Below are 20,335 nucleotides of genomic sequence, written 5' to 3' on the forward strand. Positions count from 1 at the left end.
CAGATGGGGCATTGGCCGAGGGGCGTGGTCTGTCCCGTGGGGGCGTGGCTTTCTAGGGAGGGGCCAGGCGAGGTCACCTGGGAATCGTGCAGCTGGGCCTCGGTGCTGCTCAGCTCCTTGGCCAGTCGGATGGCCTTGGACTCCGCCTCGCTGAGCGCGCCGGACACGTTCTCCAGCTCAGCCTGCGGAGGTGGGATGAGGATGAAATGGAGGGTCCCACCTGGGGTCCCCGTGTCTCAGATCCCGGCCACACCCAGGCATGGACGGGGACGGAGGCTGCCCAGACGTGGGGCGGCTCTGACCACGCACTGCACAGGATCCACCCCACGTGGAATTACAGAGATGGCGGCACGCGGCGAGCACTGTCCCGTGGGCCTCTTACCTCCAAGGAACTATTCAGAAAACGTGGGAAATGGTGCTGTGGCTAAAGAGGTAGAGCACCTGCCTAGCAAGCATCAGACTGAGTGGTGCTTGCTCAGAGAGAGACAGAGACAGAGACAGAGAGAGCGCCGAGTGTGGTAATGCACATCAATAATCACGGCTACCTGGGAGGAGTTGAAAGTACTGTGAGTTTGAGGACAGACTGAGCAGTTAGTAAAACCTTCTCTTGAAAAAGAAAGTTTGGCCCAGTGGTTAAAGTGCTTGCCTGGCATGCACGAAGACCCGGGTTCGATTCCTTGGTACCACATATATAGAAAAAAGCTGGAAGTGGTGCTGAGGCTCAAGTGGTAGAGCTCTAGCCTTGAGAAAGTCCAAGGACAGTGCTCAGGCCCTGAGCTCAAGCCCAGGACTGGCAAAAAAACAAAAAGAAAAAAAAAGAAAAAAAGAGAAAAAGAAAGGCAGGGCCGGAAGTTCGGGCTAGTGGTAGAGGGCTTGCCTGCCATACACCAAGACCTGGGTTCGATTCCTCCATCCCACACACATAGAAAAAGCTGGAAGTGGTGCTATGGCTCAAGTGGTAGAGCTCTAGCCTTGAGAAAACCCAAGAACAGTGCTCAGGCCCTGAGTTCAAGCCCCAGGATGGGGGAAAACAAAAAGGAAAGAGAAAAGAAAAGGTTGGTGTTGGGGCTCAAATGATGCAGAGGTCACCAAACAAAGGGAACATTAGCACAGAAGAGCCATTCAGCAAATTATTAACTCATAGGGGCTGGAAGGGGCCACGGGGTTGGACTGAATCCCCAGAAGTCCAGAGAGGGTAAGCATCTTATCCAAGGTCACACAGCATGGCCTCCCCACAACCCCCCCCAACCCCGGCACACCACTCACCTGGGCCCGCTGCAGCTTCTCAGAGGCCTCGACCCGGGCGCGCTCCCCATCGCCTGCACGGCCCTGAACCTCCTGCAGCTGGGACTCCAGGCGGCGCCTCTTCTGCTCACTCTCCTGCCGTGAGGTCTGCAGGCTGCTCAGTTCTGTCCGTAGCTCGGACACCTCTGCCTCCAGGGCCAGGCGGGTTTTCTCCCATGCACCTTTGCCCTGTTATGGCAGGGAGGTGAGCCAAGGGTCAGGTCCTGTCTTCCAGCAGCTCAGTACGCTTTCGCCACAGGCCTCTCTCCCCAGAGGGAGAAGCCCCCCCTTCCCTGTGGGACCCCAGCACATCTGGGCCCATATCACAAACTCAACGCTGCTGTCGAAGGTGAGGAGGGCCTGGAGCTGGCCAAGGGTCCTGCCCCCCCCAGTCCCCCTCTCCTCATCCATGCCCACCCACCCTCCGGGCTTGCTCCAGCTGCTCTGCCAGCTCTCCCAGCGCCTGGCCGTGCCGCTGCCGCAGATCCTGGACGGCCACTTCGTGAACGCGTGCTTCCTCTTCCAGAGCCTTCTTCAGCTCTGTCACCTCCTGCTCCCTCTTGGAGCTTAATAGGGAAAAGAAGATGGGTACACGACTGCAGACTGGAGGAAAGGGGACTTGTTCTCTCTCAAGACTGCACTGCACGTGGGACATCGGGGTGGGGGCCGCGACAGTGTTCAGTGTGAACTCCTACTTGTCACTCAAAACCCTACTGGATCTTTTCCCATAGACTCCACTTCAAGGTCTTGGCTTATTATCTACAAATGCCCTGTATCACGCCATTAAAATTCTCACTATTCTGGACTGGGATTTTCCGTCCAAACCTTCAGGACCCCTAGGTTGGCCACAGAGTGGACTCATCGCTGACCTCAGCTCCTTTCAGGCCAGTCCTGGAGCTGGGGTGTGGGGCCCCCCAGTCCCTGCCCAGGCCGGGCCTCACCGCAGCTCCTGCTGTGCGTTGGTGGAGTCCAGCGTGTCCTCTAGCTCGCCCCGCAGCGCCTCCAGCTCCTCGCTCAGGTCTCGGCGCTGCTTCTCGGCCTTGGCCCTTGCTGCTCTCTCGGTCTCCAGGTCTTCCTGGGCCTCTGCCAGGCCAGCCTGCGCCTCCCGGAGGGACTTGAGCAGTTGGGCCCGGGCTCCACCCTCCTCCTCCACCCTGCAGGGGGCGACAAGGGCCATGGCAATGGCATGGCGGCAGAGGGTGGGCAAGGATGGTTCTCCTGGGACTGGAAAGGATGGAGGGAGCTTCCTCGTCTGGGATGGTGGTTGGGTGTGGTGGCGCCTCCTGTAATCCCGCTGCTTGGGACGTGGAGGTGGGAGGATCGAGGTCTGACGCTAGCTAGAAGACAAGCTTGAGATCTTACCTGATAAACTAAGGACAAAAGAACGGGGGAAATAAATAGTCCTGATGAACACAGCCAGCGCTTAGCCGGGGGCCAGACCCTGATCCAGTCCTGGGTGAGGGCTTTCTCTCATGAACCCCTCGCTTCCTGTAAGTGCCCCCACTTTACAGAAGAGGAAGTTCAGCCAGGAGACACTGGGGGACGCCTGGAAGGGGAGGCCCAGGCTCCCGCTAGGCTGGACTCAAGGGTGACTGGCTGCACACAGGGCCGTGGGTTCTAGGCCACATGGGCTTCCCTTTTCCTGCTGTGCCTGGCAGAGGACATAAGGCCCACAGCCTGATCCGCAGGCCGGCGCCTCGGGTGGCAGGTCTGGTGAGCGAGGGGCAGGAGGGCCGCACCTGAGCATGGCCATCTGCAGCTCCTCCTCCTTTCGGCCCAGCTGCGTGCGCAGCTCCTCCGCCCGCTGCTGCTGCTCCAACATCTGCTCCTGCAGCTCTGAGCTCTCCCCGTCCAGCCGCCGCTTCAGCTTCTCCAGCTCCTGCCTCCCCTTCTCCTCCTTGCGCAGCCGGTCTGTGGGCAAGGGCCGGGCGGGCACTGTCAGCCCTTTGCCTGCTTCCCTCCCCTTCCTCCTCCTCGTCCTCTTCCTCCCCCCTCTGACTCAGGCTCCCATGCCATCCGGCAGGCGAAAACCCCTAAGTGCTCCCTCCCCAGAGCTAGCAAGGTCCCCACAGCCCCCACAAGGCGGCACGCACCTTCCATGTCGGTGATGGTGGCCTCGTACTTGAGCCGAAGCTTATTCAGGCTCTTGATCTTCTCCTCTTCCTCGGCCGCCTGGGACGAGGACTCAGCCAGGCGTTCTTCCAGCAGACGCCGCTCCTGGGGAGGGGGCAAGCTGGTCAGGAGCCCCCTGTTCTCCCTAGCCAGGGGCACAAGGCCCAGGCACCACCACCCCACCCACCTGCATCTGAGAGCTGTCATCTGTGGATCCTACACCTCACACTCAACCAGCACACAGCAAACAGGCTCGGGAGATGCCTGGCATTTGCTTTTGCTTGGGGCTGGCCACAGACCGTGAGCCTCCTGTATAGCTACAGTGGCAGGCACACACTACCATGTCCCAGTTTATTAACTGAGACTGAGTCTCACTATTTTGCCAGGCGGGCTTCCAACCTAGATCCTCCCTGTCTCTAGTGTCTGACTAGCTGGGACCTCAGGCTCCCCCTGCCGCACGGAGCTGTATTTCCTTGTGGAGACAGGGCCTTGCTGATTTTGCCTTGATGGGCCTCACGCTCAGATCCTCCTCCTTCTGCCTCCCAAGGAGTTAGAATCAAAGTCTAGGTGCCACCACACCTGGCACTGATGTGGCTCTTGTCCCTTGCAACCCCGCCCTCGGCAAGTGGGTGTGGCTTCCTGTTGAGGACACGCCCACCTCACTCAGCTCTCAGCCCCCACCTTGCTCAGCTTGGCGTTCTGGTCCTCCAGGGCCAGCAAGTCCTCCTCAAACTTCTTCATCTTTGCCTCCGTGGTCACCTTCTCCAGCTGCAGCTTTTGCCGCGCCCCCTCCTCAGCCTCCAGGTGGGTCTCCAGCTCCTGCAGTGGGGAGAAAGTCACCCCTATCTTGTGACTCCAGGAAAGTTCACCCCACTAGGCACGGTTGGACCGGATCTTCCTGGTTTCCAGTCATGCACTGGCTCACCAAATACTTATTTATTTTTATTGAGTGCACTAGATAAAAATTGCTGTCTGCAGAAACTTCAGATTTGGGGTGCAGTGTACGGGGCAAAGATTAGAAATAATAAGCAGGGACAGAAATAATATAATGAATCTACAGATGATGCCCACAGCTATGCCAGGCACCAGGCAATTAAGCTGCCTGCTGGGTACACACAGGGGTCTCCAGTGGCCGGGCCAAACAGTCTCCTGTATGCTATGCCTCTGCCACTTTATCTGCCTGACCCCAGGGCCTGGTGTGGCTCTGGCTGACATGCAAGTATTGGTTCCTTATTAACCAGGAAGTCACCTCACAGCCTCTCCAGCAGCCAGAGGTCACCCCGCAGCCATCTCCAAGGGACATTCTGTGCCCTCCTCCCCCAGTGTACTGAGGGTAGAACTGAGGGTCTGAAGCATTATTTTATTTTCTAGACATAACTTTGCTCAGGCTAGCTTCAAACTTGAGATCTTCCTACCTCTGCCTTCTGAGGAGCTGGGATTACAGGCATGGGCCACCATGCCCAGGGTAGGCATTAGTCATAGGGGAACGAAATGTGCCTGCAAACAGCAGTACAGGGGCAGACAACTGGAATGCCTGAGTCCAGCAGTACCTGAAGCTTCACATTCTAGAGAGACTCCAATATGTGAACCAATATATGAGCACTTGTATTTCCTTGTGGCTTCAGCCCCTCTGATCTGAGTTTTCTGTGAATTCATGTCCCAGGAACACAAGTGGTAGAAGCAGAGGGAGAAGGGGCTGGTGGGCGGGGCCTGCGCTTGGGGGGGGCCTGCGCCTGGGCCCTCTGATGGGACACACAGACCTGAATGTGTTGCTGCATCCTCTTCTTCTCGGCTTGCAGTTGGCGGCTGCACTCCTCCTCCTCACCCACCCGGGCCTCCAGCTCTGTCACCACCAGCTCCAGCTCCTGCTTTCGTGCGGCCAGCCGGCCCCTTGTTTCCTCGGCCTCTGCACACAGCTCTGCCTCAGCGCGCAGCTGCTCGGCCAGGCGGGCACGCTCCTCTTCCAACTGCGGGGTGAGGTCCCGTCAGTGGGCACTGCCAGGGTGCCCCCTCTCACTCCAGGGCTTCCCTTGTTCCCTAATTTTCTTGGCCCTGAGAGGCCTCACTCCTGGGAGCCTGGAGTGAGGAGGGGGTCACAGTGCTCGGGCTGGGCCTGCCCTGGGCTCCCATAGCTCAGAAAATCACCGGAGCAGTCCTTTCTATTCATCCTTACAAGCCTGGCTCTCCCAGCCGCCTCCTCCTCCCTGCCCAGCCTTCTCTAGCCCCCAGGTTCTCCAGTTTCAGCCCTTGCTCTGGAGAAACCCCTGAGGGTCTTTCTCCTTTGTTATTTACTGTACTCTGATGCCCAGAACCTAATCCAAATAATTCGGGGAAAAAAATCAACAGGAAAATACTCAAAACAGGGTTTGCTTTGATGACATCATCATCATCATCAACATCATCATCAACATCATCATCCTAGCTTCTAATGCAGGATCCTCCTGCCTCTACCTCCCAGGTGCACCCACCATACTAGGCACCCCGGCATTTCAAGATGATAAAATACTGGGAACAGTTGGAAATCTACCACTTGCAGAACACAACCCTAGCCAGCTGGACCCTACTCTGCGGTGGTCCCCAAATTGCACAGTGCAGCAGCCTGGGCAACTTGGCTGTGCAGCTCAACTGCGTTCACAATTAACCCCAGGGCTGGACTGGGCTCAGTCGGAAGCCCTGCCCTGCACCAGCCACGCCCACTCACTTGGTTTCAGCGACCACGCCCCCATCCCATCCCACCTAGCCCCGACCACGCCCTTCACACCTAGACCACGCCCACAGTCATCCCGACCACGCCCCTCTGGCAGGGGCCAGGCTGGCAGCTCCCGCATGGGCCCCACCCACCGCCCGCCCCTCACCTGCGTCAGGCGGCTCTGGAGCTCGCCCACTTCGCGGGCGCTCTGCTGCTGCAGCTCCTGCACTTTCTGCAGCTCCTGGGCGCGGGCCTGCAGCACCTCGTCCTGCCGCGTCACCTGCAGCAGGGGCTTCACCTAGGGGAAGCGGGTGTGGTGGGTGGGGGGCGGGGCTGTCTGCCCAAGTCCTGTCACCTGGCTGCTCCACCTCCTGTCCCTTCAGTGTCACACACATCCTCCTGTGAGCCCGGACTCAGCCCTGGCTCCCGAAGTCCCTTGCGGCTCCTGGGTGCAGGGATTCCCGGCCTGCACCCCCACACTGACCGTGGAGGCCGGGCGGTGTCTGTTTCCCAGGCCGTGTGTGTGCCACTTTCTAGCTGAAGAACACTGGGTAAGGAAGGTTGTGTCTATTGGCTCCATCTTAAACACAATAATAGGGAGGCCCAGGTCCTCGTGGACGGAGTCCCGGAGCCGCCGCTGCTTGGGCCCCACCCTGGCCTCACCTTGATGAAGAGCCGCCACCACTGCCAGTTCCTGAGCTTGAGGTAGGCGGCGCAGTTCCGCTGCATCACCCGCAGCGCGCTCTGCTGCTGCTGGCGCCTCTGGAAGGCCCTGGGGACCGAGCGGGGTCTGTCACCCTCCGGGCCCTGGCACAGCGGGCAACTTCTTTGATTTGGGGCTGGGATGGAGCCCAGGGCCCGGCCTGGACTGGCCTAAAATCCTCCTGGCTGCACCTCCTGAGTAGCTGGTACTACAGGGGGACCGCACCACGCCAACCTCTGCAGCCATTTTGAAGGCGACAGTCTTTTTGCATCCTGGGATGTGTCAGCCGCCCGGGTCTCCCAGCACAAGTTGCCGCTCTCCTGCCTACAGTACCTTCCCTTTGTGCCCCTGCTCACACTGCAGCTCCCTCTACCATCGCGTAGGCCGGGAGCCATCTGGTCAACCTCTCTCCCCCGAGCCAGTGCACCCCCCCCCACACCTGCGAGCCAGGTAGCCTCGGGCAGCTGCCTGGAACGACACGATGATGTCTGTGACCTTCAGGTCCCGTTCCTCTTCCAGCTGAGCCAGGACCCCTGCCCGGAAGAAGATTTTGCTCTGTCCCACGCGGTAGAGGTTGGGGTCCAGCTCCAAGGCCTGGATCTGTGTTTGGGGGAGGGGTGGTGAGTAGGGGAGAGGTGGTCAGAGGTGATGGTGATAGGGGGGTGGCCAGAAGGAAAGTCCACCTCTTTCCCCCTCCCTCTCTTTTTTCTCCCTCCCTCTCTCCTTTTCCCCTCCATCCTTCCCCCATCACTAGGACTCCTGCGCATGCGCACCCCAGGCCCTGGCTCCTGGTTGTGGCTCCTGCGCATGCGCAGCCCAGGCCCATCCCCACTCACCATTTTCTCGCAGGCCTGCTTTCCATCCATGAAGCCCTTGGGGATGGCGTTGGGCGTGAGGATCTCGTACCTGCGAGGGCAGGGGGCAGAGGGTTACGTGAGCCGTGGTACCCACGGATGCCCAAAGCTTTGCAGGGAACCGGAGATGCAGAATATCCCGCTGCTAGGGGTGTGTGTTCGCAGTGCAGAGCCTGGGGCTTGAACTGGGGCCCGGACGCAGTCCCTGAGCAATGTCATTCAGTGCTGGCGCCCTACCACTTGAGCCACAGCTCCACTTCTGATTTCTTGCTGGTGAGAAGAGGCTCACAAACATTTCTGTCCAGGTTGGATTTGAACTGAGAGCCTCAGATCTCAGTGTCCTACGGAGCTGGGACACCAAGTGCCAGCCACCAGCATCTGGATTTCCCACAGCGTCCTGCTCTGTGGCGCAGGATGGCCCAGAACTCCTGACCCTCCTGCCTCCCCTTCCCGAGGAGCTGGGGTTACAGGCGTGCACCACCAGGCCTGCTAATGTTTCCTTTTTAATTTGCACATTGCAGAAAATTTAGGTGAGTTCCACTTCGTGGTTTGAGGGCTCTGCCCCTCTAAAACTGCCTCAGCAGCGTGCTCAGGTGCCCTGGGGGAGTGGAGAGAGGGGAGGGGTTTCCTGCCTTGCAGTGGAGCAACGCAAGGCTTAGCAAGCACCTTCTCCCTGTGCCCCCAGCTCTAAGGCCGCACAGGGTGGGGGGAGGCTTGAACCCAGGTCCGCCCTTCCCCTCCCGCTCACCGCTGCCGGAACTCCTGGAAGAGGATGCGGTTGGGGAAGCCCTGGCGGCAGATGCGGATCCCCTCCAGCACGCCGTTGCAGCGCAGCTGGTCCAGCACCAGCCGTGGCTCCAGCTTCCCGGCCTGCAGGGGACACGCGTGGTCAGCGGCGGCCCCCAGGGGCACCGCGGCACTGTGTGTGCTCAGCACCTGGCCGGTCCAGCCTACAGCTGACCACACACCTACTACGAGCCTGGAAAAGAGCCAGGCAGAAAGGCCCATGCTCTGGGCGCTGTGAGTCTGTGAACAAGCAGAGCCAAGGAGTCTTTTGGGCCGCTGAAAGCGAGACACCCATGGCAGAAGTCTAGCGGAAAGAAAAACCCCTGCAGTTCAACCCTGACCCCACTTCTGGGATGCAAAGACGACGGGCACCTTAGCTGTGCACCCCTGAGAATGAGGGACCCAGACAGTCACCACAGCTCCAACACTCAGGAAAACAACATTTAGGCTGCGCATGGGTGTCTAAATTCTCACCCTGCCCTTTTCTGTAGGTCCCATTCTCTAACACTCCCAATAAGAAAACCTTCCTGGAAATAACCACCCCCTCCATTCCATGACCATCTCCAAATGCTTGCCTCCCATGCTCCGACCTACCACACAGGGCCTTTGCACAAGCTTGGAATACCAATACAGATGTCACCTTCTCCTGGAGTCTTCTTGGATTTCCCTGACTAGATCAAACTCGATGTATCAAGTACTGTTCCTATAAATTCACCTGTACATGAGTCCTAGGTGGTTAGCTGAGTATCTAAGCTCCCTGGGCACAGGTCCTCCCCCTCCCCCCTGCTCTTCCCCCTGTTGTACTCCCAAGTCCTGGACTTGGAATGTGGGAAGGTCTCAGTAAACTTGGGTCATGTGAACAGAGCTGTTTTCCCAAGATGGCACCAAGCCTGGGAATGGAAGCAGCTGCTCAATGCCAGAGCCAGGCCAGGGTCCTGGGGTCTGCTGTGGGTCTGGCGGCCCCTCCATCCCCATCTTGCCACCCAGGGGCTCGACCACTCACCCTCTTCTCATGGTTGGGGACGATGCAGCGGACGAAGCTGGGGTTGGTGTTACTCAGCGTGGCCATGAGTCGGCTCAGGGACTCCTTGTAGAGCTGCCCCACGGTTCTGAACATCCCTCGGCGGGGCCGGCCACCGGGGGGGCCGTCCCCCAGGCTGCTCACCTGCTCCAGGCCCACGATGCCCTCCACTGGGTGGGGGGAGACGCAAAGAGAGAGAGGCGTGAGGGGACTGGGCCAGCCAAGGTCAGGAGGAGCAGCCTCCAAGCGCATCCCCAGCGCTTTTCTGTATTATGTTGTCCCCGAGAGAAGGTTGCCCTAACTTTGCCTGGGTTGGCCTCAAATTTGTACAAGATCCTCCCATGTCTGCCCCAACGCAGTTTCTTAGAGGAGGAAAGTGGAGGGGAGCGACGCTCAAGGGCCACCGCAGCCTTTGATGAGCCCACCAGGCCCCACCCACAAACCGATCACACCTAACGTGGACGCACCTGCCCACCAGCCCCGCCATGGGCACTGTGGACGCGCCCCCTCCCCTACACCGCCGGCCACGCCCGCTCCCCACGGCCCCGCCCACCACCCGACTATAGGCACGCCCACCATCAGAAGTCACAGCCACGCCCACTCTGAACACACCCACCTCCTGCAGCACAGCCCACTGCAGACGTGCTTATCCCAAGACCCCGTCCACATCCGCTCTGGACACACCACCCATGGCCCCCAAGACATCTCCCAGGAGAGCAAAGAGCCCTCGACTCAGCCATTTTCCACCAAGATCTGATTTCCAGGGAACCCAGAGCTGGATGGATTGTGGTGTTCTGCAAAACCGCCCCCCTGTGGGTAGCCAGCTGGACCACCGGGACGCGGTCAGGATTCAGATGCGCCTTTTCCTCCCCCTACCACAAAGCCTTCAGTGACTGTCACATTGGTAAGGAACACAAGGAGACTCCCGGGGGTGTGGCTCACTGACTGTGGTGACTCCAGCTCCTTAACAGGAGGGAGGAGTTGTATCTTTTTTTTTTTTTTTGTCACTCCTGGCCTTGAGCTCAGGGCCTGAGCACCGTCCTTGGATTTTTCTCAAGGCTAGAGCTCTACCACTTGAGCCTCAGCACCACTTCTGGCTTTTTCTGAGTATGTAATACTGAGGAATCAAACTCAGGGCTTCGTGCACACGAGGCAAGCACTCTACCACTAGGCCAAACTCCCAGCCCTCACTTTGTATTTTTTTTATTCTTCTGCAGTACTGGGGATGGAGCCCAGAGCCTTCCAACCTGGCAAGCTAGCACTGCATCACTTAAGACAGGTCATTTGTACTTTTGGATTTAGTTCAAAGAAAAACTTTACTGGAAGATTCTGTCTGGAAACATGGAGGACCCAGAGAAGAGGCAAGGAAGAAGAGAGACCTCTGCACAGACAGGGGTATGGGGCAGGCATCAGGCCCGGGTTTGGACCACAGGTGCACATGCGCGCGCACACACACACACACACACACACACACAGAGCCCCTTGTTGGGACGGCCTCACCGTGGATGGGCACACCCACCCCCTGGTGGAGACAGGGCAGAACTGCATCTCCATGGAGATCCTGGGGACGAAGGCGGGAAGGAACCCAGGGAAGCAAACTGCTGGAGGCCCCCATGTTCTGGGGGAGAAGGGCAGAGGAGAGGTGGGGGAGATGCAGGGGAGATGGCAGAGGAGAGATGCATGAAGAGAGGAGGGAAAGAAGGTGACAGAAAGAAAAAGAGGAGAGGGTTATTTGCAGTACAGAGCGTAGCAGGCAGCAGGAACTTGGAAGTTAAGCCAGGAGCTTTCCGACTCCTGTTCACATTTTATGGACGGCAAGAACAGATTCAGCACAGAAGGTGAAAACATCCTCCCTGAATACTGAAGCTGGCTCTGCTTCATTACCTATCCCTTTTTGCCCTGGCTACCAGGAAACTCAACGATTAATTTTATATTCTTTGCACCCTACTGTTTCATTTTCTGGTATACATGATGTGACTGACAAAAAACAAATTTTCCCTTGCTGTCTTCTGCTCATGAGCTCAAGGTATCCCAGTCATTAGCTCTGTGCCTTCATTTTGGAAAGAAATCATCTTGCTTATTTGATTTTTTTCCTTGTCTAATTGCCAAGGCTGGTGTGTCTCCAGTGACACTATTTTCAGTTTCAGAAACGATGAAAACAAGCCCACAAATGGTGAGGACATGAGATCGGGGAAAGCATGCTGCTGACTCTGTTCAAAAGACCATTTTGCAAATGCTCCCTTTGCAGATTGGGGCTTCAGACAAAGCCAGGAAAAGGTCAGGGCCCTGCCATGGGGCATCTGGCGTTCCTGCCTCTGCCTGCCAGCAGCATGTGGGTGGCCACATTCTTCCCCTGCTGTGGCAGGAACAGTGCCCAGCACTTCAGCCTGGTGTTCCAGTCCTCCCTGCAGGCTTGCCAGGTTCTGTGCCGAAGAGCAAAGCCTGCAAGGCGCAGTGCCTCAGGGCCAACCTTGTAGCTAATTCCTCACCAGTGGAATCATTTCATTATCTTTGGGTGCCTATAAAAATGTCTAATAATGCACTCCGCCCCATCACAGTGTAAATGGAGGAAGAGGAATGACCCCTGGATGCTTATGTGTATCTAGGAAGGTGTCGAATCAAAATACTCCACCTCCCCTGCAGGATTCTTCATCCACCTTCAGCACCAAAACAAGTAAGGAAATTGCTCCTGCAATCCATCACAGGCAGATAATGTGGTGTGATCTGGGATATCCTGCAGCTACCCTACATGGACACCATATTTATTTACTTTCCTGGTCTGATTGCTTTGGCGAGTATTTCTTTTAAAAGAAAATCATTATAATCATAATGCTAGAAACTGGTGAGTCCCCACGGCTTCTAGCAGCCATCCTTGGCTGGTGTCTGATTCAAAAGATTCTGGGGCACCAATCCTGCCACCTGTCCATCTACCATGGCTAACTGGAAGTACTGTTTGTGAGGCTGGGTGTTCTGGGCCTGAGCCAGGCCTGGGGTTCCCTCCCTGGCTCCCCGAGAGGGGGCCCTCACCATCTTTCCAGATCTCAGCCGTGAGCCGGTCTGTGCTCTGGTGAAGCAGGGCGGCAACGCTGTCATTCAGGGGGTCCATATTCTTCATCAGCCACTCGTTGGCCTTGTAGTCCACCTGAAAGGAGGGGGGGGAGTGTCAGAGGTTGGTGTCATTTGTGATTTGTCCCCCACCCAGCTTCTCCGAGCAGGAGCTCGGCATGGAGCAGAGCGCTGACACCACCTTGTGTCCACACGGGGAACTGCGCCTGGCCCTTCCAGCTGCCCTGGGCCTCTCCAGACCCTTCTACCACCAGGCAGGCCCGGGCACAGCAAAGAATGACTCCAGCACCGAGTACACCTGTCTCCTGGCCACACAAAAAGCCTATGTTGTTTTCTATTCTTCACATGTGCTGAAGGAGTGAAAGGCTGTGGAGTTCTCTCGTGAACTCCTACGCATCCCTCAGAACAGCTCCGCGGCTTCCGCAGGGAGCCCCTGTACCTAGGGCTCCAAGCTCCTGCCTGTGGTGACTGGCTGTGCAGGCTCTGCTCCCCACACACTCCCTCCCCACACCACAGCCAACCCTGGACATCACTCCTGCCACACCCAGGCTGGCGCCAGCCCCCTACCTTGCCAGCATAGTGCAGGACACTAAAGTCTGCCTGGTCCCGCAGATGCCGCGGGCGCTGGAACTTGGGGTGTCCTCCCTGCTCCTGGGCCACCTTCTCCACGAATGACTTGTCTGTGGCCTTAGGGAACCAGCACTCTTCATCCAGCAGGGCTAGGAGCCCAGGCGGGTTGGCCTGAACACCGGTGGAAAGGACAATCACACCCTGGAACTGGACGCTCAGGACGCTAAGAGCTTTTCTGAGTGACATCCAACTCCATGAGCCTGCTCTGGGCCCCATTCGGGGTCCTGATGGATGCTAGTGACCAGGGCTGGGAAAAGGGCCCTGACTCCCCACTGAACTGGGCACTGGGCCTTGAGCAAGCAAGGAAGGGGGCACATTGGAATTGGTGGATGGGAGAAGGCACATTGGCACCAGGGAGGAGGTGGATCGACACTGATGGGAGAGGCGAGGGGGCTCAGGGTGAGACAGGGGCGAGGCAGGGCCTGGGCTCTGCTGGGCAGGAAGGTAGGCAGGACTTGGGCGGGCTGTGTGGGCGGGGCCTGTGTGGGTGGGTGGGGCCTGGCAGCTGGGTAGAACCCGGCAGGATGGGTGTGTGGGGCCAGGGTACTGAGTGGAGATGTGACATATGGGCGGAGCATCTAGGTACTGCTTAGGGGCAGGGGGCAGGGCCTTGCTGTGGACAGGGCCTGGCTGCGGGAGGGGGCGGGGCTTTCGTAGGCGGGTTCTTGGTGGGCGGTGTAAGATGGCAGGTGGGATGGAGTGGGGCTCTTGTGCCAGCCAGGGTCTTGGTGGGTGGGCTCTTGGGGGGCGGGGCCAGGCGGTGGGCAGGGCCTGGTTCTTGTAGACAGACCCTTGATGGGCGTGGCTGTTGTGGTGGGCGGGGTTTTTGTGGTAGGTGGATCCCTTGGGAGGGGGAGGGGCTTCGTGGTGGGTGGGCGGGGCCGGGCTCATGTAGTGGGCGGGGTCGGCCCCAGGTGGGCGGAGCCTGGCCGGGCTTACCGGGCGCTCGATGAGGTCGATGCAGGGCTGCAGGTCCAGGCCGAAGTCCAGGAAGGTCCAGGCGATGCCCTCGCGCTGGTACTCCTCCTGCTCCAGCACGAACATGGTGTGGTTGAACAGCTGCTGCAGCTTCTCGTTCGTGTAGTTGATGCACAGCTGCTCGAAGGAGTTCAGCTGTGGGCCAGGGAGGGCGTGAGTGGGAGGACCGCGGGGAGGACTGCGGGGCGGACGACGCAGGGCGGACCGCGGGACAGACCTGGAAGATCTCGAAGCCGGCGATGTCCAGGATGCCCAGGAAGGAGGCGCCCTGGCGGGGGCTGCGGTCCAGCGCGCGGTTGAGCCGCAGCACCAGCCAGCGGAAGAGGCGCTCGTAGGTGGCTTTGGCCAGGGCCTCGAGCGCGAAGTCCGCCTGCGGGGAGACCCGGGGCGTGGGCAGGCGGCCTGGCCTCTGGGGAGTCTCCAGACCCCTGGGGGCCCTCTGACCTTGTTAAGTACGAAGGCCAAGCTGCCTCAGCAGCCGGCCATGACTGACGGCCCACAGCGGGCTCAGTCTCGGCTCTGTCACCCTCAGGTCCACAGATAAACCTGGGCCTGTTTCCTCATCTCTGAAGTGGGGGAGATGACTCAGGCTGACTCCTTACTTTTCCGTAATGTCTTTTGTTTCCCCCTGGACCTCAGTGCTTGGTCCGCGGCCAGCAGACACCCGGGCCCAAAGGCTGGGCTCTGAGAACTCGCTAGCCCGAGGCTGGGCCTTCCTTTCACCCCTGCGACCTGGGCCACCACTGCTGCCGGACTAAGCCTGGGTTCCCAGCCATAGGCCACCTGTCCGGTTTCAGTGGAGCTAGTTATGCTTGCAACAGCCAAAGGAGTCTTTACGTACACCAGGGCGGTGGCTCACGCCTGCCATCCTAGCCACTCAGGAGGCTGAGATCTGAGGATCTGGGTTCAAAGCCAGCCCAGGCACTAAAGACCGTGAGACTCTCATCAATTAAACATATAAATGTGGTGCTGTGGCTCAAGGGAAGGGTAGCAGCTTTGAGCTGAAGAGCTCAGGGACAGTGCCCAGGCCCAGAGTTCAAGCCTCAAGCCCCATGACTGACCAAAAAATAGATAGATGGATAGATAGATAGATAGACAGACAGACAGACAGACAGACAGACCTAGATCCTGGCCTCTGGATGCATCCAGGATACAATTCACCTCCTTCCTGTGGACCTACAGACCTTGCATGATCTGACTTGTCCCTGACAGCACGGACCCTCCTTCACTCTCTGGCCTCCCTGACTTTCCAAATGGCCTCTGGTCATCAAGCTTGCTCCAGCCCCAGGACCTTTGTACCTGCTATTTCCTCTGCCTTGAAATTTACCTTCTTCCAGAACCTGCGCTCCAGGTTACCTTCAGCCCCAAGAAAGTCTGGCCTTTGGATTTTTTGTTTTGTTTTGTTTTGTGGGGGTCATGGGGCTTGAACTCAGCCTGGGCCTACCTCTGAGCCTGGGCATTGTCCCTGAGCTCTTCAGCTCAAGGCTACAACCCTACCTTTGAGCCAAGCCCCACTTCCCATTTTCTAGGGGTTCATTGGAGATAAGAGTCTCAGGTCCTTTTGTGCCCAGGCTGGCTTTGAAGCTTGATTCTCTGATCTCAGCCTCCCGAGTAGCTAGGGTGACAGGCGTGAGCCACCGCGCCCGGCCTTTGTTTTGATTCATACTTCTATTCCCGGCCCAAAGACCGGGACACGGAGGAGCTGGCACCCAGGAAGGCTGTGGTGCTCCCTGCGCGGCGCCTGCGCTCTGCCAGCCCAGCCTACCTGCTCCTTGGTCTGAGCCTTCTGCACGAAATCCCGGCCCACTTTGATGCGGGGCGTGAGCAGGGCGCGGGAGAAGTCGGTCACCCCGAGACCCAGGAGGCGGCAGAGCTTCTGTGCGGCTGAGGGGAGGGCAGCAAGGTGCAATCAGCGCCCCGAGTGGGCTGTACGGCGTGGGGGGCTGCCTTTCCCAGGGCCGGGGCCCTCAGCCCCACAAGTGTGCGTGTCCTCCTGGGAACCCGACGAAAACCCGCCACCAAAGAGCCGGGAACGAAGCAACCGCTGCGCCCCGGGACTGGAAAACCTCAGCTCCCCGGGAGGCTGCGGCCAAGGCCGTGGTCTGAAGCCAGCCCAGCCAGGAAGCTGAGGCCCGGGGGTAGAGCGCCAGCCTTGGGTGAGAAGGCTCGGGACGGCTCCCAGGCCCTGAGTTCGAGTCCCAGGACTGCCCGGAACGCAGGCGTTTCCACCCTGAGCGGCGCCGGGGACGGCCAAACGCCGGGGGGGCCCCGGGAGCCCCAGTTCCTCCGACTCTCCCACGCTGTGGGTGAGCCTGGGAGATTCCGAGTGGGAGAAGGTGGGGTGCAGGGACCCCGGTACCTGTGTTGTCCGGCATGGTGGCCTGGTCCGTGTTGCGCTCTCTCTTCAGGACCACGTTCCCGAACTGGAGGACGGCGGACACGGTGCGCAGCATGGCTGTGGGGGGCGCGGCAGGCGGTCACGGGCGCCCAAGGCCCCTCGCCTGCCCGCCCCTCAGCTCAGCCCGGCTCCCCCTGGGCTCTAAAGGACAAGGGGTCAGGGCATTCCGAATGTTGTTATCCTGGTCCTGAGACCTGAGCTCAAGCCGTGCATTTGCCGGGCAGGGGCTCCACCACTTGGGCCATGCCTCCAACTCTTTCCTTTGCTCTGGTTCGTTTTGAGATAGGGTCTGCTTGTTAAGCCCATGCGTGCACGAACTGAGGTTTCTTTTTACGCTTCCTACCAAAGCTGGGGTGCCAGGCATGTGCCACCCTATTGGTTGAGACCGGGGGCTTGGGAATGTTTGCCTATGCTGGTCTGAACTGTGATCCTCCTCATCTCAGTCTCCTGGGTGGGGGCCACTGAGCATGGCTAGAGTCCTTGTGGGTTTTTGCTTGTTTGTTTGTTTTGTTTTTTGCCAGTCCTGGGCTTGAGCTCAGGGCCTGAGCACTGTCCTTGGACTTTCTCAAGGCTAGAGCTCTACCACTTGAGCCTCAGCACCACGTCTGGCTCTTTTCTATGTATGTGGTACCGAGGAATCGAACCCGGTTCTTCTCGCATGCTATGCAAGCACTCCACCACTAGGCCAGAGTCCCCTCCTGGTTTGTTTGTTTGACTCTTGCTGTGTAACTCAGACAGGCCTGGAACCCAAGATCTTTCTGCCTCACCCTCCCCAGTGCTGGGGTTACAGGAGTGTGCTACAACTCAGCGCTCATCCCCAAAATAAAAAACAATTCCTGGCAAAGTCCAGGGCACCGTATGCTTGTACCAGGAGCTGCCTGGCCCCACCCAGACTTCCCACCCGTGGTGCCACCACAGGGTCATACTCTTCACAAACACCAGAGGGCGCCATCCACACGGGAACAAGGCAAAAGCTTGAGTACCTGAACACTGGTTCAATATTTGAACCCTGGGGCTGAACCAGGTGGGCGTGGCCAGGCTACTGGGCAAACGCCCAGGAAGGCATTTGGTGTAGACCATCAAAGAATCTAGGCAGTAAGTGAATTTGCGAATGCCAGGCTGTAAATAAAGAGCATAGTCTCCATTCCTTGCTCCTGGCCAAGTTCCAGAAGGTGCGTGTCAGTGGGTCGCGTACCCAGAACTGCGGAGATGACATAGGCTCCGATGGTGAGCCCCCATCTCAACTAACAAGCCAGGTGTGGTGGTCACGGCTGTAACCCCAGCTACCCAGAAGGCGTAGGTGGGAGAATTGGGGTCTGAGGCTCTGACACACACATAAACACAAAAATAACAGAAGTGAAAAGAGCTGGGAGGGTGGCACAGCTCAAGTGGTAGAATGCCTGGCAAGAGCAAGGCCCTGAGTTCAAATCCCAGCACTATGTGGTCCACTGGACACGTAATGACTTATCATTTTCTTTCTTGTCAGTTGTGGGGCTTGAACTCTGGGCCTGGGCACTGTCCCCAAGGTCTTCAGCTCCAGGCTACCGCCCTACCCCTTGAGCTGCAGCACCACTTCCAGTTTTCTGCTGGTTCATTGGAGATAAGAGTCTCATGGATGCCTGGGCTGGCTTTGAATGGCAATCCACAAATCTCAGCCTCCTGAGTAACTACGAGCACAGGCGTGAGCCACCGCGCCTGGCTTGGTTTGTCATTTTCTGAGACTGTTTGCAGCTGTGCTCTGTGTTTGTTTTTTTTAAGGTGATTTTGTTCAGAACTCACATCAGGTGTGGGGGTGTCAGGCCCAATCCCCCCCACCGTGGTGCCACCTGCTTGCTATCCCTTGCTTTCCTGGCAATGCTACAGGTCAATGCCCTCATGGACTATAAGTCCACAATGCTTCCCACTGGTTCACCAGGGAGAGACCCTGGCTTATTCTTAACCAACTGCACAAAACTCCCTAACATCCCCACAGGTGGGCCTGCCTACACTCTCAATTTTACAGGTAAACTGAGGCACAGACCCAATGTGCTCAAGATGACCTACTCATGAATGGCAGAGCTGTGAGCCCAGCTGAGTTAGACCTTCAACATCAAAGCAAGCAGGGTGTGGTGGGGCATGTTTTTAATCCCAACTGCTGGGAAGGTAGCGATCTCAGGGATTGAGCCTCGAAACCAGCCAGGGAAAAAGTAAGACCTCATCTCAGCAACTGAACTGGTCATAGTGGGATGTATCTGAAATCCCAGCTACTTCAGAGGCAGAGAAAGGCAGATTTCAGCTCCAACCCAGCCTGGACAAAAAATAAGACTGTATCTGAAAGGTAACTAAAGAGCAAAAAGGGTCAGAGGCCTGGCTCCAGTGGTGGACATCTGCCTAGAAACTCCAAGGATCTGGGTTCAAATCCTAACACCACTAAAATATAAAACAAATATATATATATGTATATACATATATAGAAAATGGGCAAGCTGGGAGCAGTGGCTCCTGTCTATAATCCTAGCTATTCAGGAGGCTGAGATCTGAGGATCAAAGTTCAAAGCCAGCCTGGGCACAAAAGGACCTGAGACTCTCATCTCCAATTAACCTCTAGAAAATGGGAAGTGAGGCTTGGCTCAGGGGTAGGGCAGGCAGAGCCTTGAGCTCAAGATCTCAGGGACAGCACCCAAGCCCAGAGGTAGGGTAGTAGCATTGAGCTGAAGAACTCAGGGACAGCACCTAGGCAGAGTTCAAGCCCCATGACCCACAAATAAAAAAGAAAGAAAAAAGAAAGAAAAAAGGAAACGGGCAAACCACAGGCAGGGCTTGCTGGATGCTGACGAAGTGAACATCTCTGGAAGGACCCCGAGCAGGGAGGGGAAGCACAGACATAGGCCCGAGGTAGACACCTGGAGAGAAAGTCCCGAGGCCACCTGACTCCAGTCGGGATTGCACTTGGAGGCGGGGGAGGGAAAGGACCCCAGGAGTATTCATGCTGGGATTGACCCCAGGCTGTGTGCTTTCCAGTGTGCCAGACACCACACAGAGGTGCCTTAGAAAGTGTGTGCATGCGCACGTGCCTCCAGCCTCTCTCCTGCCAAAACACCCAGGCTGGAATCTGACCTAGTGGAAACACACCCAGATGAAGATAAAACAAACATGCTGTCATCTCCAAAGGCGTCAAGGTCAGGAACGGTAAGTTAGGCCTGACAGGGAGAGGAGACATGTGGAATCCTAGACTGAGAAAGAATCTGTGTGTCACTTTAAAAAATTTCTGTCAAGTGCAGTGGCCCAAGCCTGCAGTCCCAGCTACTCAAGAGGCGGAGCAACCTGGATGGGCGTGGCTCTCGGCCTGTGGGCGTGGCTTTCTGATAGGCACACCCCTGTGGGCGTGGTCTAGATGGATCTGATTTGGGTGGTTGGCATGTTTGTGGGCGTGGTTTAGGGCGTGGCTTAGAGGGCGTGTCTGGGGGCGTGGCCTGCCTGAAAAGCACAGAGCCCTAAGTACAACAAAAAATGACGTGGGTGAGACATGCCCATCACACTCGGCTCACAGCTAGTTTTGACTCTTCCGAGATTAGGGGTGCGGGGGCAGGGATGGGTCCCCTGCTGGTCTGCTCACCCACACGACAGCTGCAGCCCCGTTCTGTCTCAGTTTTGCCCTGTGCCCACCAAGTTGATTTACACAGAGAATTGCCCTAAGGAATGCCTGGCATGGTTATCAAAAGCACCAGGCAGTGTTGGGTGACCGGTGGGGTTGGCTGCATCACCTTGGCACCCCTGGGTGGCCACCTGGGCCTTGGTTTCCCTAGCTGGGCAGCTTGGTCTCTGGTTGTGACCT

At 57.8% G+C, this 20,335-nt stretch overlaps 1 protein-coding gene across 1 annotated transcript in view; it reads right to left on the reverse strand.

The window, feature by feature from the left end:
• Positions 1–20,335, reverse strand: part of Myh14 (myosin heavy chain 14) — a 44,471-nt gene that overhangs the window by 10,439 nt on the left and 13,697 nt on the right. Inside the window, exons 11-31 of the mRNA XM_090322130.1 lie at positions 16,483–16,578; positions 15,889–16,007; positions 14,341–14,493; positions 14,085–14,258; positions 13,083–13,256; positions 12,477–12,591; positions 10,969–11,067; positions 9,432–9,619; positions 8,391–8,512; positions 7,625–7,694; positions 7,228–7,388; positions 6,749–6,857; positions 6,252–6,383; positions 5,157–5,363; positions 4,078–4,215; positions 3,378–3,501; positions 3,024–3,195; positions 2,226–2,438; positions 1,706–1,850; positions 1,267–1,473; positions 78–182 (exon numbers count right to left, since the gene is read on the reverse strand). Coding sequence (XP_090178256.1) covers positions 78–182; positions 1,267–1,473; positions 1,706–1,850; positions 2,226–2,438; positions 3,024–3,195; positions 3,378–3,501; positions 4,078–4,215; positions 5,157–5,363; positions 6,252–6,383; positions 6,749–6,857; positions 7,228–7,388; positions 7,625–7,694; positions 8,391–8,512; positions 9,432–9,619; positions 10,969–11,067; positions 12,477–12,591; positions 13,083–13,256; positions 14,085–14,258; positions 14,341–14,493; positions 15,889–16,007; positions 16,483–16,578 — 3,023 coding nt within the window. The remainder of the gene's footprint in view (positions 1–77; positions 183–1,266; positions 1,474–1,705; positions 1,851–2,225; positions 2,439–3,023; positions 3,196–3,377; positions 3,502–4,077; positions 4,216–5,156; positions 5,364–6,251; positions 6,384–6,748; positions 6,858–7,227; positions 7,389–7,624; positions 7,695–8,390; positions 8,513–9,431; positions 9,620–10,968; positions 11,068–12,476; positions 12,592–13,082; positions 13,257–14,084; positions 14,259–14,340; positions 14,494–15,888; positions 16,008–16,482; positions 16,579–20,335) is intronic.

Source organism: Megascapheus bottae, chromosome 31 (assembly GCF_031878675.1).
Source record: "Megascapheus bottae isolate mThoBot1 chromosome 31, mThoBot2.hap1, whole genome shotgun sequence".
NCBI lineage: Eukaryota > Metazoa > Chordata > Mammalia > Rodentia > Geomyidae > Megascapheus > Megascapheus bottae.